At 37.4% G+C, this 26465-nt stretch overlaps 1 protein-coding gene across 2 annotated transcripts in view; it reads right to left on the bottom strand.

Moving 5' to 3' along the window:
- ZNRF2 (zinc and ring finger 2) overlaps window positions 1-26465 on the bottom strand; it is a 108898-nt gene that overhangs the window by 44999 nt on the left and 37434 nt on the right. For both annotated transcript variants that reach the window (XR_012010722.1, XM_072783612.1), the window contains exon 2: window positions 11006-11101. Coding sequence is in view for 1 of the 2 variants with exons in the window: in XM_072783612.1 (XP_072639713.1) it covers window positions 11006-11101 (96 nt within the window). In the remaining variant the exon portion in view is untranslated. The remainder of the gene's footprint in view (window positions 1-11005; window positions 11102-26465) is intronic.

Consider the following 26465-nt stretch of genomic DNA (forward strand, 5'->3'; position numbering starts at 1 on the left):
AGGTGCTGAGAGGTCAAGAAGTCCAGAGATCCCACATCAGTCTAGCAGAAAAATGGAAGAAATCAAGCAAATCCTAAATCTTATAAATATTTAGATGGCAAAGAAGTAGGACTATCTAGAATATATTCTTCATGACTTTTATTGTTATATTACATTATATATTATATATTATTTTTATATATATATTATATATATTACATTATTATATTATATTGTTATATTACCTTAATACCCTTAAAATGTTTTTTTTTTTGTTTTGTTTTTTTTTAATACCCTTAAAATGTTAAATACAATCCTCCTCAAAATGCAGGGCCACTATGCTAATATTGCCTTCCCTGAAACCAAACTACTCAATGGCTGAGAATATACCTCTCATGCCATGTCTGAGGCAAATCCAGGGAATTATTTTGAATTATCAGGGCTACTGTGGAGGAAAAAAAGGATTTTAAAAACAAGTTATTCAAGTAATAAATGGCCACTGAAAAAATATTCACAAGCATTTCTTTAATAGTCCTCTCTAATATCTTTCTTTAACTCAATAAACTATTCAGCAACTCTCTGCAGAATCCTTACTTCCCCCTTTTTTAGGCAGGGGGAAAAAAAATCACATTTCATAATTTTCACATTTTGCAAAGATCAACATCCCTGGCATTTGTTTAGAGGAACCAGATACTCTCTTAACTATCTCTTTACCCCAAACTGAGTCACTCTACTGTTAACCCTCAAGTCACCTGAGACTCTTTGTTGGAAAGGCTTATTAACTGCAGGCAAAGTCAACTAGCTGGACTCAGGTAATCTGGAGGCTCCTCACTCCTTTCCTCTGTCCTTAAAATGTATACTCTGCTTCCCTTCCCTATTCTCAGAAGCTGCCTCAAGGATACAGCCTTGAGATAGTTATGTGGTATTGAGAACATGAGGACAATATAAGCAACTAAACCTAGTTAGGGACTCTATATAATCTTTTAAGATTTGGCAGGCAGAGATCAACCCGTACTGTTGCTGCCCAAGACAAACTTAGTATTTAAGTTCCCGTGCTTATTAAAACTGTCACCTACCGGGGTACCTGGCTGGCTCACTCAATCAGAGGAACATGCGACTCTTGATCTTGGGGTTGTGAGTTTAAGCCCCACTTTGGGTGGAGAGATGCTTAAATAAATAAATATTTTTTAAAAACAAAGAACTGACCCCAGCAATTTGGAATGGTAATGGTCTGTCTCTTCCTTTGGTCTCTGGCCTCTCCCTGGTCTCTTCTTGCCCTCTGCATAGCAGGGCAGTTTCAGGTCACAACTGGGAAACTCTGGGGAGCTTTGAAGCCAACACTTCTCCCTCTTGTTTTCTAGCACTCACTAAGCCCAACTCATCCTCTCTTTGTAATGCCTTGACATGACTCTTTCTCTTCTCCTTGCTTCACCTAACCATTTCCACACCAAGTATCACACCATTCTCTAAACTGGTCTTTAAAGGAATTACTTTCTTTACAAACATTTTTGCATATGAAAGATCCAAGTTTGAAATAATTTCTTTTTTTTTTAAGATTTTTATTTATTTATTCATGAGAGACACACAGAGAGAGGCAGAGACACAGGCTGAGGGAGAAGCAGGCTCCATGCAAGGAGCCCGACGTGGGACTCGATCCGGGGTCCCCAGAATCACACCCTGGGCTGCAGGCGGTGCTAAACCGCTGCACCACCGGGGCTGCCCTGAAATAATTTCTTAAAAACTTCTTTATACAGCCCTAATCTATTTTTTCTTTTTTAAAGATTTTATTTATTCATTCATGAGAGACACCGAGAGAGGCAGAGGCAGACACATAGCAGAGGGAGAAGCAGGCTCCCTGAGAAGCCCAATGCCGGACTTGATCCCAGTATTCCTGGATTGATCGTGCCCTGAGCCAAAGGTAGACACCCAACCACTGAGCTACCCAGGCATCACACTAATCTATCTTTTCACCTTCAATTCTCTTATCATTTTCCATTGCCCCAAACAATACCTGCCTACTTGTTATTTCTCAACAGGCCCTCTGTTTAAATTGTATTAAATCCTTTCAAAATCTAGATTAAATATCTAAATAATTTATCTTTTTCTATACATATAAAGTATTTTGCGAAAGGGCAAAACTGTTGACAGATGTGGACTGAGTCCTAGCTTTACTCTCACAGAGGAAAAGCAAAAAAAAAAAAAAAAAAAAATGAAATTTGGAAATGTACTTTATTCATTATTTGTATTAGAATTCCTTGGAAATAAGACTTTGTTAAATATCACACATCTTAACCAAAACAAGAGAGTGACCAGGGAACAAATCTTTTCCCTTTGAGGAGAGATATTGTCAGTTCACTTGGTCTTTTAGGGTCTCTTGTGTTTCTTCGATTTCTTAAAATCAGAAAGTTTACTACTTTAAATGTTAGAATGTTTTAAAAAAATCAACTTTCTGAAAGTGATGCAAGGATAAGGAGAACACAAAAGAGTCAAGACTGATAAATGATATGAAAGATCTATGAAATGAAACAAATCAAGAATTGGTAAATAAATGTCATCATCTCGAAATTGTATTAATGAAATCAGAAAAAGAATCTGAAACCTACTTCATGCTTTAGAAATCTATCAGAACTTTCTTCTCACTGAACTATGTATTTTAGTTCAATTTCTAGTCTATGTATCTCCTTTGAATAGTATGCCATAAGAATGCATCTCCAGAGAAACAGTTATCCATGTAAGTCACTATACTTTCTACAGTACTTCTTTTCTATAGGGAGCATGAAAGGACCTAGGTTTCCAGAAGATTAAGCAATCTGCCTGTCAAATTCAGACTTCAGATTTTAGCTATGCAGGCCATGAGGTTGCTCATAAAAAGCAAAAAGTATTTTTTTTTATTAAAGTGCAGCTTAAATTGTTACATCATTACAAGAGCAGACAGTCAAATTACTCTCCCACTGCTACCCACTGCTTCTCCATATCTTATACAAATTACTGCTGTGCAAGACCTTCAGACATCTAATTTGGGATTAAATAACTATGGGCTTTTAAAATAAAATATCAAAGGAATTGCAGATTTGTTAGCATGTTAAATATGGCACCTGCGATAGGTTTCCTCTCCAAGTCAAAGGAAATATTTCTTAGTAAGAACAGCTCTTGTTTACTTAGCACTCACTACCTACAAAGAACTATGCATGATTTTTCACTTGATTCTTATAATAAATCTATTATGAGTACTTCTAGCCCTAAGTTTCTGGGAGAGAAAACAAAGACCAAGCTGACACATCTGTATGTAGCAGAATGAGGACCTGAAGAACTCAGCAAGCTGAATTCAATGTTAATACTTTGTTCAAGGTACTGCTGTTTTTTAATAACATTTTAAATGCAAATTAGTGCTGCTTTTGAGCAGCTATACATTAAAAGTAGGGCAGTAAAACTGAATTTAGTATCTTATAAAATAGGCATACAATTTTCATAAATGTATGACTGTAACAATGTTTAAGTTTCTTATATGACCATTCCTGATCCATTGCCTTTATAAACACATTACTACACAAAACAAAAAGCATTTTAGAAATGCTAATACAAGTGGAACAAGGTATTACTTCAACATTTTTCTCTTTTTATTCAGTACTTGGTTTATGGTGTCTCTAGGTATGATTTCATTTTTATTTATTCTGTTTGGCATCATAATGCTCCCGTAAATCAGAGAATTCCTGTCTTTCAGCAATTCTGGAAGGTTCTCTGCCATTTCCCCTCAAATATTGCCTCTTGCCAATTCCATCTCCTATCTCACATGCATAATACCTTTTGTATAGCATGTTATTTATACCTTTCGTCTCACGGTCTTTTAGTGAGCCTATGCCTCCACACTATATAAACTTCATAAATATTTCTCCGTTTTCTTCTCCCTCATTAGGTGGAAAAGGATGGCTAGGGTGGGCTGGAGGTGAGGATTTCCCTTCTCCTAGTTCAGTTAGGCTCTGGTTAACTAGTTTCCCTGAGGCAAGCCTTGTTGAGAACAGAGTCCTCTGGTATATTTCAAAATGGTCCCTTTCCCCCAACTCTTACCAGAAGCAGGAGGGGATTCCTCTCCCATATTTATGATGGGAACCTGGTCAAGCTCCTGGAGGAGAATCTTACAAAACCGTGGAGGCCCCACTGTGACTTGGTCACAGTGGAGTTTTAAACTCTCAGATTTGTCTGCATGAGCCCCCAGCAATCATCATTTACAGTTTAGGTTTACCTACCCTTGGCACTGGTTTCCTGCACTGGTTCCGACTCCTGAGCCTCTGCTCCAGTAAGCCAAACCTGAGACTCCTCTGTCTCTGCAATCACGGTGTCCTCCCATCTCATGAACCAAGAAAAGTTACTGGTTTTTCAGTCTGTTCGGCTTTTTACTTTTTGCTAGGGCAGAGTGGCTACTTCCAAGTTTCTTCATATGTGGAACTAGAAACTAGAAGTAAATTCCATCTCTTTTTCTAAGTTTATTTTATATATGGTAGATGCTCTTATTCTAGGCTACACGCCATGTACCTCTCTCATATTCTCCACCACTGTTATACTCGGCTTTATTTCCTCAGACCCATCTTATACCTCACTAACTCTCCTTACAGTTCTATCTAATTTGCTTTTAATCTATTTGTTGAGATTTTAATTTCAATAACTAAAGCCTAAAGAGTTCGATTTCCATCTTTTCGCCATGTGTCTTTTTTTTTTTTTTTTTTGCTTATTTCCTATTCATCCTTTATTTGAAAATAAATCTATTTATAGTTCTAAAGTTCTTGAGGGTGGTAATTCTAATCACATCTGCTCTCAGTCCTTGTATATTTTTAATTTTTCATCACAGGTACACCTTTAATAGATAACAGTATATTTCTATAGGATCCCATGTGGGTTTTAGAATAGTTGTGCTTTTATTTTGCCAGCCTCTTCTAAGGTATCTATTTTGAAATATCTATAATATAATAGTATAAAGGGTTTTACACTTTCTACTGCCTTCAATTTCACAGCATTGCATGACAATCTATGGTACAAAAAAACAACTTTACTTCAATGCTGTCCTATAATGTAGCCCTTTACCACGTCATTTAAAACTATTAAGAATCCACTTTTAAAAGTTAAAACTCAACCACAGTAACCACACCAAGGCAAATAAATAAACAGAGATGCCAAATCACAAATAAAAGAAACTCCACAAAAGCAAAGGTCACACAAACTCAGACAATGATAACTAACCACCTCCTTATTTAAACTCCTGCTTTAGGGCACCTGGGTGGCTCAATCGGTTAAGCAATCATCTGCCTTCAACTCAGGTTATGATCCTGGGGTCCTGGGATTGAGGCCCGCATCCGGCTCCCTGCTCTGTAGAGAGTCTGCTTCTCCCTCAGCCTCTCCCCATCGCACACCCCCTCTCCCTGCTTGTATGCTCTCAGAGGCATGCTCTCACTCTCAAATAAATAAAATCTTTAAGAAAAAAAATCCTGCTTAATGGTTTGCAAAAAAAAATTTTTTTTACCTCAATTATAGAAGCATTTTCAGAAAGCATCCTGAATGCAGAAAGATTAAAACATGGGGAAGGGGTCTTAAAACCAAGAAAATGTAGTATGTAAGGCAAAAATCAAGTTTATAATTTAAAAGGAAAACTACAACCACCTGGAAAGCCACATACCTACAGAAGGAAAAAGTACATTTTTTTCTTACATAGAAAGCCAGGCCACTAGAAAGCTACTTGTGCACACCAGAATCCAAGTCTGACTGCCCAGTATAATGTATCTTTGATGTTTAAGTCTGTAAGTTACATTCTCTGGCTGACTGCACAGAAGGCGGGAGCCTTTTTTCTCACTTTCATGACAGAACAAGCTCCCTTCCAAGTGACTCGATCTTTCTTCAAATTTGTTTACTTTGACAGCGTAATAGTCACATCTTTGTCTGCAGACTCAGGTTTATTCCTGATGATTCTGAAAAGCTCTGCTTTGATTCACTGATAAGTTTATAATTAACTCTCAGAAGAGTAACTCTTAAGTTACACCTCTTTCAAGTACCCATGCACACACATAGTACCAACTACCAATAAAGCAATGATTTCTCAAATACGAATCTTTACCACCCTCAAGCACAGGAGACTAAAATAAAAACTGTACTTCATAGGACAAAAAAAATGGTATCATCCAAACTTTAAGGACCAATAAAATCAAGACTAAGAATTTGCCTATAATATTTATTTCATTTTTTAGTTTTGGTTCTGAAACATTGTAGAAAATGAGGAACAAGGAAATGAAAAATTCTGCACTCATAAAATTTATATTAGCTTCACAGACTACACAATGAATGATTAGGTCCATAAACTAAACAATGAAGCACACACAAAAAAGGGAAAGTACACGAAATAAGCAGTGATGAGGGACAGAAGCAGAAAAATGTTCACCTTTAGCCCAGAAGGCTGACCTATAGCCTGCATAGTTCCGATAAGGATCAAATATGGACTGGTTGCTACATTCTTAAGGGGGTCTCATGACTGTATATGTCACCGACAGTTAATATCAAGCTGAATGATAAGCACCAGAGAAATCTTGTGAAAGTGGTTTTACGAGTAGAAAGTCAAAGAAAACACTGATGATCTAATACTGTGTGTCCCCTCCCTCTTGAACACTAAGCATATACCCAGCCGCTTCACACAAAGTGCAGCTCTTACTGCCTACAGGTCCTGTCCTTGTACTACTTAAAGGAACTTACTAAGCTGCACCGTAAAACATCTCAAGAGTTCTTTCTTAACTTGCCCGGCACACTCAGTGATCCTGCAACAGGCAGTCCCTGACTCATAGGTGATCTATACAGATGAATGCTCACTGTGGAACTATGAATTTTTTTCCATTTGCCAAAACACCATCTGCAATAGATAACCACTCTCATCATTCTGAATCATTCCCTGCCAGACTGCCTTGGGCCTCCTACCTGAACCTCTGCTGAGCCAGCTGCCTTAACCCTGAGAGCTTCAACTTAGCCCATTTTCTTTTTCAGTTACCAAGACTTGAGTATTTGCATATAGTATTACAGGTTAAAGAAGAAAAAAAGGAAATTATTGTGAGCTAGTCTGGAAACCAAACCAACATTTAAAGTAACATCTCTGAGTATAAATCTAAAATTCTGAATCACCAGCTTCTATTTAAATTTCTGAAATTCATCTTATTCTAGAGATGGACTATAAATATATCCAGCCTGAAAAACAAGCCCAACTAATCTCCTTGCTGTGAATATTTATACAGTTAAATTAATATACATTCAACAAATAAATTTCCAAATTTCAATTCCAGTTAGTGTAGGAAAGGATGTAAAAGGTGGAACTTATTAATAAGCACTATGCTGAATAGAATTCTCATTTGAGTATCAACACAATTTAAAGGCTCCATCTCTCTCCACAGAATCAGTTTCCAGGAATTCAAATATGAAGTTATAAAAAGTCCAAGTGACTAAAACAATTTCATTTCAGAGACTCTGACTCACCTTGCTCTAAACTTTATAGTAATCCTAGATGCCTACCTTAGGCGTTAAAGAGACCAGTTTTCACAAAGCGTCATCACCTGTGATAGAGGAGATTTGGGAGCCTGAAGCGTAACAGAATATGCTACCACAAAATAAGCCTCTTTGGTATAAGGATTATTTTAAAAGACTGAAAAACAGACACAGGAGAAGCTCTGAAAACAGAGTAAAAATTATCCTTTTGTAAGAGAAATTTACATTTATAAAGGAAATCTGTTTGTAAGGGTGTCTCTCTTTCAGCACCAGGAAGAAAAGACTGACTCTAAATCCTAAGAGAATATTGCAAGACAATCTCATCTATGGAGAAGGAGCAGACTTAAATATGCATAACAAACCCCTTGTTTACCATGATTCTTCTGGTAACCTCCCACAATTAGCCACTCCCAACCCCACCCTTACTTTGTCTTTAGCTGAAAATGGTATTCAAACACACATTCTAGACCATCTCAGAGATTTGCTTCTTTTCCCCTGGATATCTCCCATGTATACAAGATTTAACCAGGTTAAACTTTTGTTTGTTTTTCCTCTTCTTAATCTGTCTTTTATTAAAGGGCTCGCCAAGAACTCAGAAGGGAAGAAGGATTATTTTTTTCCTTCCCTGCGGGGTTCTGCCCTCAAAAGAACGTGGTGTAAGAATTCCCACAGACTGTTATGGGGAGGCATATTGTGCATTAGCCACCACTGTCTAATCTAAATCAGTCAGTCAAAACTCCTCCTTCTTTTACCACAGCTGGCCACTTGTCTCATGTTTAAAACTTCAAGAGCCACATATAATTTTTATGAAGAAGCTGTTTTGGCTGCTTGTTTCAAATGTTTATGGACACTTAATATATATTTAACAAATTTAAAAAGTTTCAGATTTACCTACTATAAAGTAGGTAGCCATTCTTAAAAATATTTGCGACTTTGCTTTTTGCATTAAGTTTACTAACTTCTGGACTGGAAGACTATCAAATACTTAAAATCTAAATCCTTGGGTTTATAGTGTTCAATAACAAAAATTCAACTCAGTAAATTTTAAAGTCTGATTGGCTTTATTAATCAGTGAATTAGGCAGCGTCCTATCTAGCAAGTAGAGGGGAGCTCCAAAGGGCTACAAGAAAGGAAAGGTTTCTAAAGGTAGAGAGGGAGTGGAAAAAAGAAAATGATTAGCAAAGAATCCATTGTTTTAGGTAAGGTCACCCTTCCAAAGGGAAGTGAAGGGGTCTATCAGATTTCCAGTGATGACCAGGAAATTCTCATGTTGACTGCTTAAAGGCTACATTTCTGAGGGGCTGTAACTGCAGTTAGGCTAGGTATTAAAGTCCTGGTTTACTGAGTTGGTGCCTTGATCTAAGTGACACGATCTTGGGCCTGTAGGTTCCTTTTTAGCAAAAAGTATCCCAAGCAGAATGTTACCTACTGGGTCTTGAAGATACATTCAAGACACCAAATACATGAGCTAGTAAAAAAAAAAAAAAAAACCTTAATGACTTGAGTCCAGTTAAATCAGGAAATCAAAAACTGACAAAAATCAACATTCACAAAGACTGTACTGTACATATATCACACAAAAAGTAAATGTACTGAATACTAAGGTTTTATGCAAATATAGTCAAGGAATTAACATTTTGCTTTCAAAATTCAAGGCTAAATTCTTAACATTTAAGGGTTTTTAAGACACATGTAATAAACATAATAATTATGAAGGGTAAGGATAAGATAATTGAGTACAAATGAGAAACAGGCCCAATCACTTTTATCTCAAATTTTGAACCTGAGAATGCTTATTTTTAAGTACCTGAATTGTAACTGTATTATGCAAATTAGCCAATTCAATTTCACAATGCAAAGAGGTTTGGATATAATCAACAGGTACATTTACTATTCAAAGGAATTGCTACAATCTCCTTTTACTTATTCTTTGGAAAATAAGTGGGAAAAAAGAGTTCTATTGTCAGTGATGTAGGAAAAGACATTAGGGTTCCAAGCCATTGGTTGAGAAAGAATTCTTGAGACGTCTTTGGTGCAAAAAGGTGGTTTTATTAAAGCATGTGGACAGGATCTGTGGGCAGAAAGAGCTACAGAGGGTTCATGAGGAGTGGCCCATTGTGGACTTCCAAGTTGGGAGGGGGTTAGGGATAGCCTAAGTCTCTGAGGAATTTTAGAAGCAAGGTTCCAGGACCTTGAGGGGTTAGCTCTTGTTGGGAAAAAGTCATTTATTATCATCTAATAAAACCTGAGTCATGAGACCCTTCAGATGTATAATTGGTGGGTCATGTGCTTAGGGGATGATTGCCAACATGTATCTTAGGGGTAAGGGGTAAAGGAAGTTTCCAAAGGAATTTTTTTATGTTCAAGTAGACTTACAGGATCTGGAGATTGGGCTAAGACTGCCTTTTGCTCTTATCAAAGTATTAACATCGAGGCAGTTGAGTCCCTAGAGGAAGGTCACTCTGCCTGTTTCAGTGAGCTGTAGGCAGTCAGGAAATTTAATAATTTTTCTTCTGCCTTTGTTTCCCACATCAGCCACTACTATAATAGTGTGGCTGAAGCACCACTACATTAGAGAGAGATTCCTAAAACAGTTTGCAAAAAAGTTAGTCAGGGTAACATGTCCATTTCAATACTAAAGTCTACCTCACCCCAGCATTTTTGTAATCTGGGGAGAAATTTCAGATTCTTAACTAAGTGCCACTACATTGATTAACCTATGGCTGATGCTAGGTTGTAAGATCCATCTCTGTTTTATTCACTGCTGTATCCCAAATTCCTAACACTACACCTTATACTCCACAGGTTCTCAAAAGACATGTACTGAGGGGTGCTGGGTGGCTCAGTGGGTTAAGCGACCAACTCTTGATTTCACTGGGGTCATGATCTCTTTAAAGATAAAAGGGGGATCCCTGGGTGGCTCAGCGGTTTGGCGCCTGCCTTTGGCCCAGGGTGCGATCCTGGAGTCCCGGGCCTGAGTCCCGCATCGGGCTCCTGGCATGAAGCCTGCTTCTCCCTCTGCCTGTGTCTCTGCCTCTCTATGTCTATCATGAATAAATAAAATTTAAAAAAAAATCTTTAAAGATAAAAGAACATCTGTTGCATGAAGTCAACCTTTCAATCGGCTTCACCGTTTACTGGTGCTCTTCCTGCTTATTCTATTTTTTTTTTCTGCTTATTCTATTTAAACCAATTATATTTGAAAAATCCCTGAAATTTCTTATAGGCTTCTGAAATTTGTCTATTAATGAAGTTTTGAAAAAAACCAGGAATGAATCATGTGATTTTGTTTTTCAAGTCTATTTCAAAAAGTACCAAAGCTACACTGAAAAATCTTCCCTGGGATTTTAAATGTCTGGAGACTGTGGTCATGAAGGAACAGTAAAGCCAATGCACCAAACCAGCTAAAATACCAGTTAGCTCCAGGGTTCCTTGCCTTTTAAATTTCACCTAAAACATAAAATTCAGAAAATCTACAGTAATTCTAATTTAAAATAGTATTTTAAAGCACTGAACTTACCATTATAGGTTATTCTTGGCTTTGTTAAACACATCACAAGATGCAAATCCATTTCATCTGAAGGTACAAATTTTGAGCATACAGGGCACTTAAATCCTAAAAAAGTAAAAGAAATCCATTTTACTCAATTATTCTGAATATACAATTCCATTTTTTTAAAAAAGCATCAAAGACCAAAAGCATTTCAAATTTCAGTATTACAGTAATAACTACTTAATTGCAAGTTATGTTGGGGAAAAAGAGTTTAAGTATAACGGACTTCAATCAATTTACAAGGACCATCCCATTTTAAGTAAAACAAACACAGGGATCCCTGGGTGGCGCAGCGGTTTAGCGCCTGCCTTTGGCCCAGGGCGCGATCCTGGAGACCCGGGATCGAATCCCACGTCAGGCTCCTGGTGCATGGAGCCTGCTTCTCCCTCTGCCTGTGTCTCTGCCTCTCTCTCTCTCTCTCTCTCTCTATCATAAATAAATAAAAAATTAAACCAATGACTTTCTACTCTGAAGATGAGGTTTAAAAAAAAAAAAAAGTAAAACAAACACAAATGAGAAGAATTAGACTCACTACAAAACTCCCCTATCTTTTTCTAATGTATGGGGGCCCAGTGATTCTTGTTTCTATTTTTTTAAAACATTAACTAAACTTCTGATTTTGTGGAAATTACCTTCCCCAGCTTTGTAGGGCACAATCTGAGTCACAAGGTTTTACAGTTAGATAGTACCTTTGAAACTATTCTACTCCACTGACCTTTTAGAAATTATTCTGATGAAGAAAGTCAACATCGGCAAAATCAGGACTCCTGTCTTCCAGTATAATGATCTTTCTCCCACACTATGCTACTAGTCACAAAGCAAACTGAAAATAGCATCAAGTAGGGCAGATTTCCCAGTCAATTCTAACACTTAAATATTAGCTAGTTTCCTACAATATTCAATCGGCACTACTTGCCTAAAGTAGTCTATTAAAAATAAACTGGTATACTGAAATAGGGAATGTGCTCTATACTCAGCTCTATCCTACTCCCTCTTTCACCAGGAGAACTGTTCCTTATTGTTGCCTTGCTGCCCCCCTCTCTGTCATCCCTAAACAGACCTGAGCAGCACTGGACACCTGAGACTCAATGGAGGCAAGTTATAGTTTGGCTAGGAAAAACAATTCAGAAGTGGCACAAAAAGATAGTCTGGGCCAATCTGTTTTCCTTGGAAACATGACTAGAAACAGCAAGAGAGTACACTCATCTCATCAGCTGTAAAGAGCGGAGGCAGAAAGTCACATGTAGGTAAGAGAGAGACCAGTGGCTCATGTAAACTGAACTTATAGGAGAACAGAAACTACTGGCCAGGAGAGGACAATGGTGTGCACGGAGATCTCGGAGCCAATGAGAGACAAAAGCTAATGAAGAAGGGTAGTGAAAGAAACTCAAAGTCTGACAGCACATGTTTGTTTAGAGGCACCTTCCTCTTTCATTGTGGCTTACATACACTGTTATCAAATGTGTCAGACTAGAATCACACTTCATGTAGAACTGTATACAAATTAGGAAAAAAATACATGATTTTTGAAACTGTTTGTCACAATGTATTAAATGCATTTTTTAAAAAATGAATAGGGGCGCCTGAGTGGCTCAGTTGGTTAAGCATCTGCCTTCACTTCAGGTCATTGAGCCCAGCACCAGGCTCCCTGCTCAGTGGGGAATCTACTTCTCCCTCCCCCTCTGCCACTTTCCCCCATTGTTCATGCTCTCTCTCAAATAAATAAAATCTTTAAAAAATAATAATAAAAGGAATAAAAGTAAACATACTTCCCTTCTCAAAAACCACCAAAATGAAAAGGAGGAAAGGAAATTCATCTAAAATGAAACTACAGGGACGCCTGGGTGGCTCAACAATTGAGTATCTGCCTCTGGCTCAGGGCATGATCCTGGAGTCACAGGATCAAGTCTCACATCGTGCCCCTTGCAGGGAGCCTGCTTCTCCCTCTGCCTGTGTCTCTGCCTCTCTTTCTCTCTGCCTGTCATGAATAAATAAATAAAATCTTAAAAAAAGAATGAAACTACAAAATAGCTATAATCATCAAACACAGACTATACCAATATAAGGAAACTTATAGCAAATGGGGATAAGACAGACTCTCAAGTAGCATTCGTATTTCAAGGACCAACTAACAATCTTTTGCTTGGAACTATAAAAAAATTTATTCCCTTGAAATTAAACAGGACATAAAAGAGGGCAAAAGGCAGCCAATTTTCTAACTATTCATCATAATCATCTGAGTTAGGCACATAAACTCTAAATCACCAAAGTACAATACTGTGAACTACTGAGAACTATCCAATTGCTCACAAAGTAGAACCTAAGGAGAGAAAACTCAATGTGCACAGAACCACCCGAATTTCTAGTTAAATACAATAAATTAATGTGTTTCTTTCTCCTCCCATCTAAAATCCACTGAAAGAGAAAATAAAAATAAGATAAATAAAATAAGAACTTGAAAGGAGACAGCAGATGAGAAAACAGACTACCAGGACTGAGAAAACAGACATTCTAAGTGTCTATGGAAGTCAGTCAATTCTTACTACCTAATTCTCAAAGGACTCTTCAATCTACACCTCCAAATGACTTCCTGAGACAAAGACTGGGGTGGGGTGGGGGGAATCCTATGTCCTCAATCCAGAACATATAGCAACTAGAAGAAACTACAGTTCCCCAAGTATAGCAAGAGAATGAAGGCTAAGTATAGAATAAAAGACCCTATAGAGTGACTTGAGGACCCCCACACACAACAAAGGAAACACAGAAATAAATGGTCTACGTACAGAAAAGGGCCCCTCTGACAATTTCCTTTACTCTATCTTTATCAAGAAATTGGTAGATTCTTTTCTTAAATCAAAAGGTCCCACAGAATGAAACATTGTCTGTTGATAAACCCCAGCCTTAAACACAAAGCTTCCAATTAGCTTTTCAGGGCCTCTCTCATAAATATAACACAATTTTTTAAAAAATGCATGGTTAAAACACAACACACCAGAAACAAATTTAAAAGACAAAAATATTTACAACATGTATCACAAAAGCACAATATCCTTAATATAAAAGGATTCTTAAAAATTGTGGAAAACCAAGTATCAGAAAAATGGGGAAAAGTTTTAAAAAAGGATAGTTAACTGATCTTTAAACAAATGAATAACTGCAGTGTCAGAATAGAAGAAGCACCTTCCTCTTATTCCTCTTAAGTTATTTTTCTTTATTCCCATTTTAGTGGGTTTTAGGAGGGAAGCAAAACAAAACACACGTGTTTAATTCACTTTATTTAACTAGAAATTCGGATTAGTTCTTTGTACATACTGTTTACTCTCCTTAAGCTCTACATTAAGATATCACCACTTACCCCAGATTGGCAAATACTCAAAAGCTTGACAACATACTGTTGGTAAGGCTGTGAGAAAACAAGTACTTTCATATATTCCTAGTAGGAATACAAAATTTTACCACTACAGAGGGCAATTTGGCAATATCTAACACAATTACATATATATTTATCTTCTGACCCAGCAATCCTGTCCCCAAAACACAAAAAACACATGCACAGATAGAAGATGCCGGGAAGACGGTGGAGTAGAAAGCACTAGCGGAACTGGCCTCCCCAACTAAATAATTGCATTGGTGGAGTCTGCCTGAGGGAACTATTTTGGAACTCTGGAGTTTATTGGAGCTTGCAACTTCCAGGGGGAAGACCTGAGCACTGCATTGTGGTTCATTTCAGGATTTAGCACAGTAACAGCTATCCTTCCCACCACCCCCACCCCCCAGCTACACAGCAGGCAGCAGTGCATTTGTTGTTAGAGCAGCTTACACATAGCCTGCAGGAACCAGGGTGGGTACAGAGGACTCTTGTTCTTCAAATACCGGAACCTTGCACTCTGAGGCTTCTGATCAAAGAGGTACAGATACAGAGAAGAGTAGTCATTGCTGTTGGACCGCTCCCACTGTAAGGCCCCCCACTCTGGCTGAAGAAACTCCAATGGGATTTAAAGGGCCTATATCCACCTTTCCCCCTTTTATTTTTTGCTTTTTCCCTTTTTGAGAGCCCAACATTAAAGACTAAGAAGAGATTCAAAACTATATATACAGGGGAAACTGAAAAGAGACTCTGTATGCCCAGGGTAAGTCTCAGAGAAGACCTTAAGTTTTTACCTCAGGCTGATGATCCTCAGAGAGTGCCTACAATACATCCCACAGAAAACAATAATGAAAAATAGCAGACACTGGGGAAGGGGAAAAATCTGATTTCCAGAGTTACCACATGATTAGATTCAAGTAACCAGTTTTCAGCGAGAAAAAAAAAACTCTAAGCTATATGCTTAGAAAAGCATGGCCCCTTTAAAGGAAAAATATAAAACTAAAACTGTCACTGAAAAAGTTCTGAGGGCAGATATACTAGCCAAAAATGTCTATCTTAAAGATGTTCAAAAAACTAAAGGAAGATGTAGAAAAGATCAAGAAAATATGATCAAAATATGAAAATGGAAATATCAATAGATAGAAAACCTAAATAGAAACCCTAAAGAAATTCTGCACTTTAAAAGTATCTGAAATGAAAAATTCACTAGAGCAATTCAAAGGCAGATTTGAGGAGGAAGAAATAATCAGTGAATCTGAAGACAAGACAATGGAAAAGATGATGTCTGAGGAATAAAGAAAAAAAGACTGAACAAAAGTGAACAGAGCTTAAGGAACCCATGGGACACCAACAAGCAGAGCAATATATGCATTGTGGGAGTCCCAGGAGACAAAGAGGGAGAGAATATTGGAAGAAATAAAGGCTGAAAACTTCCCAAACTTGATGAAAGACATGAATATGAACATCTAAGATGCTCAACAGCCTTCATGTAAGATGCACTCAAAGGCATCCAAACCAGGATACATTATAAGCAAACTTGCAAAAGACAAAGAATTTTGAAAACAGTAAGACAAAGGTGATCATCACATTAAGGGATCCTAACATCATAAGCAGATTTCTCATGAGAAACTCTGAAGTCCAGAAGACAATGGGCTGATGTATTTAATGTGTTCAAAGGAGAAAAAAAATTAAACCCTATCAACTAAGAATCCTATATCCAGCAAAATTCCTTCAAAAGTAAAGGAGAAATTATAAAATTCCTAGATAAAACAAAAGCTGAGGAAGTTCAGCACCATTAGATCTGTCCTAGAAGAAATGGAGGAAATGAAAAAACACTGGACAATAGTAACTCAAAGACATAAGGAGAAATAAAGGTCTCAATATAGGTCTTCAGGTCAAGGGGAACGGTTTTTGAAGAACTGTACTGAAGGAACTGCACCTGAGCAGCTTTATCCATGCATATCTGGACCTGACTCCAATAACAAGATCCTGAACTTCAAATTGATGCCTTAATTGGATCAGACTGTGTGAATGCTGGAAAGAGTGCATACACCCTACATATGGAAGGGATGTGAACTGTGATTGCCAGAAGGCAGACTATGATACATTTACAGTCTTCAAATATAGTTGCCTCAATTTCATGCACCCTGTTTCTCACATTAAGATGACTAATTTTCTTCCCCTTAAATCTGGGCCAGCCTAAATGTTTTTGGTGAATCAAGAGTGCAGAAGTGATGTTCTGGGAATTCTGAGATAAATCTTAAGAAGCCTTGAAGCTCCCATTTGGACCTCTTAAGATGCTCGCTTTTGGAATACTTCCTTTCAGAACCCAGCTGACATGCTCTAGGAAGTTCTGGCCACATAGAGAGGTCACAAATAGGCATTCCAGCGGGAATGTCAGCTACAGCCAGAAGTGAGCCCTGAGATGACCAGTATCAACTGCCAGGTATACTGAGTGAGCTACCTTGGATGTTGAATTACTTTGAAATTTCAGAGAACTCTAGCCCCAGCTTCCATCTGCAACTGTTTGAGACTCCAAGCAAGAGCTCTAACAATTGATTCCACTCTACTCATAGAACCTCAAGAGATAATAAATTTAGTCTTAAAATAAATAAATAAATAAATAAATAAATAAATAAATAAATAAATAAATAAATAAATAAATAAATTTAGGTTTTAGGGATCCCTGGGTGGCTCAGCGGTGTAGCACCTGCCTTTGGCCCAGGGCGTGATTCTGGAGTCCCGGGATCAAGTCCCACGTCAGGCTCCCTGCATGAAGCCTGCTTCTCCCTCTGTCTCTCTCTCTCTCTCTCATATGAATAAATAAAATCTTTAAAAAAATGTGTTTTAATTAAAACCACACACAGTAAGTTATGAGGACACCCTTTGGAATAGCCAAAATACTGTAACCATATAAAAGACATAGTGAAGAAACTATTAGGCATCTACAATGGGATACTATATTATAAAAAGGAAATGAAGGAAGGTCATTATGAACTGATACGGAGAGATACCAAGACTATCTTAAGTGAAAAAAGAGTGCAATGGTATGCAAACTACTGTACCAAAAAAGAGTAACTAAGAATACATGTACATGTGTGTTATCTGCAAATAGAAAAACAAGGAAGGATAAGCTTCAAACTAAGGTTTATATACATGTTACCTATAGATAATGAAAGTGTGGCTATAAAAGGGAGGGGTACTCCTGGGTGTACCTTTTAATAAAGTTTTGGACCTTGGAACAATGTTAATGAATACATATCCAAACAAACAAACAAACAAACCCCAAGAATTGGGGGGAAATCCCTAATAAAATTAAATATAAATGGAAACAAAAAAATACACACAGGCTTGTGCAGGTACAAATATAAGTATGCATGCGTGCATGCATACACACACACCCAGATCAGTCCACTAAAAGGACCTGGAAGCAATGACACCTCTGTAGCAAAGAGCAGACTCAGTTCCCAGATTTGGCGGTTCTTAATATCATTCCTTTGTGAAGAAAAACAAGAGCTCCTTGGAGAAAAATCTGGGTTCTAGGTCTGGGGCAGGGAAAGTACAGGTGAGCCTGGAATATATTGTTATGCCAGACTAAGGAAGTGCTCAAAAGTTGATATGAACACATAAAAAGGCAAAGAAGCCAGCCTCAAAAAGCTTCTCCTGGTCAGATTTGGACAACCTGAGAATCAAAATGGATAATGACATAAGAGATCATAGTATCTTATATTTAAAAAGAATGCAAAAGTAATTATAAATAATTACATTCTGAAAATATCAACCCAAGATCACTAACAAAGATAAAAAGGTACTCTTAAAATGTAGAAACTATCTCACCTCACCTTAAATCTGAACTTAGTATCACCGACAAAAGGGCAAGCTAACACCTGTGCTTCCTGATGTGACTCACTGAGGACACAACACGTATGTATACTTCCACCTAATCTAACTAGAACCTCATTATGAGGAAATTTAGGAAGAGCCTCCAGCCAAAACAAATTTAAAGAAAGTATGATAAAACTATCAACACAGGAAACAAGAGAACTTGAGCATTGCCGAACCCCGAAAATCTTACAAGATTTCTATTTATTTGATTTTCTTTCTACTTAGTTTTGGGGTCCATCTTATATGTTGGAAGTTTTCCCCAAATTTCCTCAACTGTCCCAACAGTTCAAGATGATACTGCATCCATGAAACAATATACCATAAACTAGGAACACAGAAGCAAACAAAAGCTCTTGAAATAAACTTAGCTTCAATATTAACTTGAGGTAATCAACAATGAACATTTACTATATACCAGGAAATTAAGCAGTTTAGGTCAATTAACTAATTTATTCTCACATCCTTGAATGAGGTACTAATACAAACCCTATTCTACAAATGAGAAACAGAAAGGGTGGGACTCCTGGGTGGCTCAAGGGTTGAGCCTCTGCCTTTGGCTCAGGGCATGATCCTGGAATCTGGATGGAGTCCCACATCGGGTTCCCTGCAGGGAGCCTGCTTCTACCTCTGCCTGTGTCTCTGCCTGTGTGTGTGTGTGTGTGTGTGTGTGTGTGTGTGTGATGAATAAATAAATAAATCTTTAAAAAAAGGAAAAGAAAAGAAAAGGTAAAGTAACTTACATAAGGTCACACAGCTAGAAACTGGCAATGCCAGAAATCAAAGTGGGCTTTTGGCTTCACAGCCTAAGTCCTTCACCATCACTCTGCATATCTTTTTTAATCTCGAAGGAAGTGGAGCCAAAAGTCAAACAGGAGAATAAATAATAAAATCAGAAGATCAATTCAGGTGGTCTAACATCCAACCAATTAGAAACAGACTTGAGAAAAAGGGAAGAAACTACCAAAAACATGATTTCCCAAACTGAAGTTCATGACTATGCAAACTAAAAGAATATACCCATATAACAAATGAAAATAAATAGCCATACCAAGGTATGGTACTGTGAAATTACAGAGCATTAGGTATACGAACAAAGCCTGAAAGCTTTCAAAATGAAAAAAGATGAAAAATATCTAGAACTATTTCCCAGACTTCTACATTTTTTTGCCTTTCATGATACAAATATTTTGAGAGTCGTTATCTGCTTTTCAGAATCAGAATGGCATTAGTCTTCTTAATAGCAACACTTGAAAAGAGACAAATGAAGTAATAACTTTAAAAATCTGAGAATTATTTCACTTAGACTACATATCCAAATTATTACTAGTCACACTTGACTGATACATTTTATCAAAGCACTTTCCTTCCTATGCACCCTCAGGCAATTTCTATAACACATGGTCCACTGAAACAAAGGAGCAAATAGAAAAGAAAAGAAAAAAGAGAGAGAGAGAGAGAGAGAGAGAGAGAGAGACACTGAGATAAAGGAAATGGGTGAGGTGAAGGGAAATCCTTGGATAATTGTCTAGAAGGTATTTGGTCCAGATTGGAAGAGGAGAGTAGAGGATCTAGGGAAGACGGGAAGTGGTAGAGAGTGAACAGATAAGGTTTCTTGAGGTGTTTTATCGGGTAGAAAACAGTATTGTGTTCAGACAGTTTTATAACTCTTTTGCAAATTTGGGAAGAACTGACAGGAATTTTAAAAATCAAGTAAGCAAATAGAGGCAATTTCTAACTACCAAATACACAACAGGAATGTAATCTATAAACAATGAGTATCAAGCAGATCATCATTTAAAAAGATGTTCAAAAGGTAGAAAGATAAAAATGAAGACAGGTGATATATATATAGTAAGTCCTCATCTCTCTAATAAGTACTTAATAGTTAACATCTAAAAAATTACAAAGAATATAAGCATATTACTTATAAATACTTGACAGCTACAAGTATTGAAAATAGTTGTTTCAAGAAAAAAACCTGGGAGTTGGGGAGAATTGAAGCAAGAGAATAATAATTTTTATTATAAGACTAAAAGTACTTTTTTCAAAATATACACATATATTACTTTGATTTATTTTACTTAAATTTTGATTTAATTAAGCCTATTTTGAAGGAAGGAATGTCTTCAGAGCACAGGACACATCAGCCTAGTGAAAGAGTATTCTGCAAGAACATATCCGATTTGAAGCTGCTGCCTTCCCTAGATCACTTTCTCTACCCTCTCCCCACACTGTTTTTCCCTTGACAACAGTCCCAACAGAGACTGTTTCTCCCAATGGAGAAGTGACTCCATTCTTTGATGAATAATAATAAAAAAGGATTCAATATAGGACCTACATGCTATGAATCCACCATACTAAAAAGGCAGATGACTGAGACAATTTAAAGAACTCCGGATACAGCCATTATAGTTCAGCAAATAAATTCAATATGACAGTAAACCTGTAATGGAAATAAAAAACACAGAAGAACTGGAGAGAAATAGAAATAGCTAGTGACAAAAAAAAAAAAAAAAAAAAAAAGCTAGTGACAACATCACTGACATAGAAAGCAGAGAGTTATGGAAAAACAAAACAAAAATGGCAGTAATCTGAAAAAAGAAAAATTCATGGAAAACAAAGGCTAACTGCTTTCCCCAAAATACAGAATGTAATCAAAAGAACAGATCAGGGATGTCTGGGTGGCTCAGTGGTTGAACGTCTGCCTTTGGCCCAGGGCGTGATCCTGGAGTCCTGGGATCGAGTCCCGCATCGGGCTCCCTGCATGGAGCCTGCTTCTCCCTCTGCCTGCGTCTCTGCCTCTCTCTCTCTCTCTGCATCTCTCAAGAATAAATACATAAAATCTTTAAAAAAAAAAAAAAAAACAAACAGATCAAAATGATTAAAGATAGACTAAAAAAAAAATTAAAAAAAAAGAATCGAATCCTAGTGACTACTTAAACAGGAAAAACATAAGATATCTATAATAATTGAGGAGTAAGGGTGGCAGAAATCTTACTAGTCTCAGAATTATCCACAGAATACACAGATATTACTTTGGACACACTTTTGTGCATGCCTGGGAGGGAGGGTGTCTTCAGAACACTTAGAAGGGAGAAAAAGTAGGACTTAAGAAATATAGATCCTCAAATACTTAAAGACTCAAGACCCATTCAAGAGATTAATAAATAATTCAGGAATGGACAAGCTATGGTGTTTTATGTACACACACATAGGTAATATGTATACTACATACAATATTATTTAATTTAATTGAAGAAATCATTGAAAACTGTAGGAATTTTTGGTACAGTTTTCAATCATTGGTATGGCATATAAATATTAAAAATGCTGACAAGGTGAAAATGATAGAACCACCCCAAACTGGGAGGAGAATGTTACGATCATGTTTATATATAAAAAGGACAAGGAAGGGGAACCTGAGTGGTTCAGTCCACTAGGCACCTGCCTTTGGCTCAGGACATGATCTCAGGGTCCTGGGATCAGCCCACATCAGGCTCCCTGTTCTGCAGTCTGCTTCTCCCTCTGTCCTTCCCCTCCACTCGTGTTTGCACATGTGAGCTACTCTCTCAAAATCTTAAGACAAAAAAAAAGGAAGAGGGGGAACTGATGGAAAAGAATGGACAGTAGAAATGAGCCAGATAACCTTGGTCTTTTAAAGCAAAATACAGAGGTACTGATACATGAATGTTACTATTCCCCGTCTTTTATCCTTCACAGCTTAGATTGTTATCAAAGCTCTACTTAGGTATCCTCCTTCTCCAGAAATCTTTCTCTAAATGCTCCATCTCAGAGCTGATCTAATCATTCCTTCCCTCTGTATTTCTTCTATCTGTGCTTTGATGACACTTCCAATACTATAATGTAGAACATGGGATGGTAATTACTTGTGTCTATCTTCCTATTAGCTTAAATGGTCTGTAGTATTTGTACTACATTTGTAGTATAGACCTGGGTACAAATCCAGGTCTACCACATACAAACTCTGTGACCCTGGGGTTGGCACTGAAGCCCCTCCCTCAGATGCTATCAACCAACTATTAACCCTACATTAACCCTACTGATTACTAATGTCCTCGACTCAAATCTGGTACTCCAAGTTTTCCCCAAATTAAAACTATTCCTCTACACTTTCCCTTAAACAAAGCTCTATTCCTTCTGATATCAATTAGATAGCTGAATTGACTACTACAATTTAAAAGGAAATGACCAATAAGCTAAAAACTTAAGTATACCTGCACTGAATAGGGCAATGGATGAATCAGTAGCAGAGGGCTGTGTTCTGGGGGATATTTACAGCAGGTGACCTCCATCTGCTACACCAAACACCCCAGGTAATACAAAATAGTGACTGCCACTTCCTATTTTCAATAATGGAACTGAAGAATATTAAAACAAAAGGAGTCCACTGGCTCTCTTGGTTTAAATTGCTCACTTGAAGAGAACAGCAACCTAAGTGCAAAAAAATCAAGTGTGACAGAATTTGGCTCTTCCAATTCCTAAGCTATCGAGGTTTTACCACAGCTTCTGGCTTTTGATCATCTTTTACATTACTGCACACAAACACACTCTGTTTTCTCCTACGCTGGGCTTTTCAGATAATTGTTAACGATTACCCTAGTACAAATTTGGTGTAGCCAATTTAATCTTTCCTCCAACAAAATATACCTATTCACACCTCTATGCTCTTGCTCTTAGCCAATATGGCTTGCTTTTCTCTAATTTTATTAACAATCTGCTCCTATTTGTTTCAGCCCAGATCAAGTCTCACCATTGCAATGAAACCTTTTAAGAGAACTCAAAACCATGTATCCATCTCTGTTCTACATTTCGTTTACTGGTAACAATCATTTGATATATATCATCTACAACATTTCTTCCATGTAGATTTTATTTCTGAAATTGGATTAATATCTGTGGGACAGAAACTGTATATTCTAAGTATTCTACTCAATCACCCTACCCTAGCATCCAGCTAGACTTATAGCTGACTCAGTAAGTACCTAAACACATGCATGAATGGACTGTATAGTTGGTCTTGATTCTACAGAGTCAAGAGTTATGTAATTAAAAGCAAATTATGGGGATCCCTGGGTGGCGCAGCGCTTTGACGCCTGCCTCTGGCCCAGGGCGCGATCCTGGAGACCCAGGATCGAGTCCCGCTTCGGGCTCCGGGTGCATGGAGCCTGCTTCTCCCTCTGCCTATGTCTCTGCCTCTGTGTGTGTGTGTGTGTGTGTGTGTGTGTGACTATCATAAATAAAAAAAATAACAAAAATAAAAATTAAAAAAAAAAAAAGATTATGGGGCAGCCCCGGTGGCTCAGCGGTTTAGCGCTGCCTTCAGCCCAGGGTGTGATCCTGGAGACAGGGGATCAAGTCCCATGTCGGGCTTCCTGCATGGAGCCTGCTTCTCCCTCTGCCTGAGTCTCTGCCTCTCTCTCTCTCTTTCTCTCTCTCTCTGTCTCTCATGAATAAATAAATAAAATCTTAAAAAACAAACAAACAAAAAAGCAGATTAGGGAATTCTAACTGCAGTTAATAGAGTCCTACCCATTTGTTTGCAGGAATGAACAGCATTTAAAAAAAAAAAAATTCATTTTAAAGGTAAATTTGTTTTCAACATGCCAATAAGAAGTAAAAACATGCCAATAAAAAGAAAGATCAATAAATCAACTTCCATAAGCAAAGTTTTACAGCATATACAACATATGCCATACAACAAAAGGTTTAGAGTGTAAACTGAAAAGAGATTTCATTTGCCAGTAGGACCTATTCAGAATTTGGCAAATATAGGATTATCTGTTATGAAAAATTTCCTCAGAAAATGAAAGCCAAGTAAACCTAAGTAACTACCAGCAAGATGAGTTGCAGGCTATTTTCTAACGATCGCATTTCTCTAATAAGTAAAATTTCTGCTATATGAAAAAAGATGCTCAAGCCAAAAGGAAACATTTAAGTAAAACTTATATTGTTTAATAATCACAGCTACATAATAAGGGACAAAAATACCTCTAACAAAATAAAAATGGCAGGATAACAAATGTTCCTACAACACAATGTAGAATAAGTTTTAACCTTGCTCAACAAGCATATTTACCAGATTAAACATTTAAATATCAAATTCTATAAATCATCAAAAACAATCCTTGATGAACCTACAAAACAAACATCAATATACATCAATTTGCATAAAAAACATTCCTAAAAAAACTTAGTTTTTATCAAGGTCATATTTAAGTCTATTAGGGAAAGTCATCATTTTCTATCTACCTATTTGTGGTAATTCTATCACTTTATTCTTTTTTCAGATACATAATATACATATATATTTTTTAATTTTGTTATTTGAGAGAGAAAGAGAGAACGAGCCAGGTGTGGGGCAGAGGGAGAGGGAGAAGCAGACTTCCTTCCCACTGAGCAGGGTGCTGACATAGGGCTCTATTCCAGGACACCCCCAGGACCCAGGATTATGACCTGAGCTGAAGGCAGATGTTTAACCCAGACTGAGCCCTCCAGGCACCTCAGAAGTACAATTTTTTTATGTTAAATATCAGCACACTGGAATGATTCATAAAACGTACTACAAGAGTTTAAATATGCTCTAAAGGTTTCTTTGTAGCTTAAAATGGGGAAGGGGGATAATTTCTTTTCCCTCTTTTGATAAGATACTTGTGGGGACTGGACATTTTTATATTAAAACTACACTAGGTGCAACAAACAACCTCCTCAGTGTTTAAATCTGTTTGAATGAATTAAGAAATTAGCCCATCTTACATAAGAATGCTAAATAGGGTATGATGTGATTACTCTTCTTAAACAGCTAGAAAAGGGGAACAGAACAAGCAAACAGCTATTTTCCCATGGAAAACTAAATAAATTCCATGTGGTGATATAAACAAGGTACCTTTAATTTATAATATAAGAAAGTATGCCAATAATAGTATAAGGACTGAAGGATCAGTGGTTTAACTAGTACAAATGAGCCTTATAAAATTCAATATATTGAATATCTTCTGTCATCAATGAACCTCAAAATGGCCACACATCCAGATTGGGGTTGGAAGGTGGTGAATCAAAGTACAGAATGACCAAAACATAAATGAAGGGAAGTAAGCAGTTTTCATCACTATCAGGAAAGGAGGAGGAGGCAGCCTCAGTGCCAGGGGTAATTTAGTCTCTACTTCTTTGGGGGCAATTTTAGAGACTTGACTATATTATGTGTCTCAATCTATTTATATAACCAAATACCAGAGACTAGGTAGCTTATAGACAACAGAAATCTATTTCTCACAGTTCTGGAGATGAGGGTACCATGACCACTGAATGAGGTCTTCCTGGTCAGAATTCTCTCTGTAACTCCACAGGGTGAAAGGGGATGAGGAGCCTCTCCATAACTGCACCAATTCCATCCCTGAGGGTCCTACCCTCCTGACCTAAGTGCCTCCCAAAGGCCCCACCTCCTAATACCATAGCCTTGGGCATTAGGTTTTCAACATAGGAATTTGGGAGAAACACAAACATTCAGACCATAGCAGCATTCAAGGCACCTTTGGAACAGAGAATGAGCTTCAATAGGAGTCAGTCTATTTATTTGTTTATTTTCATATACAGGACGACAGCCTCTGCTCTGCAATTTTCTCTCAGTTGAAGGTGGGGATGGGAGGAGTATTGCAAATACGAAGTATTTGCTCTAGGAATTCACATGATAGATGGAGAAATGCACCTCTGAGCCACAGCTTTTTATCTAAAACACAGTTCAACTGTATAATGCCCACTAGTCTATGGGGTCATACATATGAGCAATATGTTTTGCCATGGCCCTAAATAAACACAGAGGTCAAATGAAGAAAAGAAAAATTTAACTATAGATTTCAGAATAATTATGACAATAAGCTCTAACCACTACAGTTTATGACAATGAGCTCTAACCACTACAGTTAACAACTGTTTACACTTGTTGGCTTACAGCAAAAAATTAGGATAAATCTATATAGATAGGCCACAGCTGAAATTCTCAATTACCTTAATGTCCCCAAATAGTTGGCTTCTAAAAATACATGTTTCCAAGTCCACTGACTTGCAGAATATGACCAAAGTTGGATAATGAGCTCTAGAAACAATATCAACTGGTTTATAATTACTTATCATCCATTTCATTTCAGGTTCTGTAAGGTC

Source organism: Canis lupus, chromosome 18, assembly GCF_048164855.1.
Source record: "Canis lupus baileyi chromosome 18, mCanLup2.hap1, whole genome shotgun sequence".
NCBI lineage: Eukaryota > Metazoa > Chordata > Mammalia > Carnivora > Canidae > Canis > Canis lupus.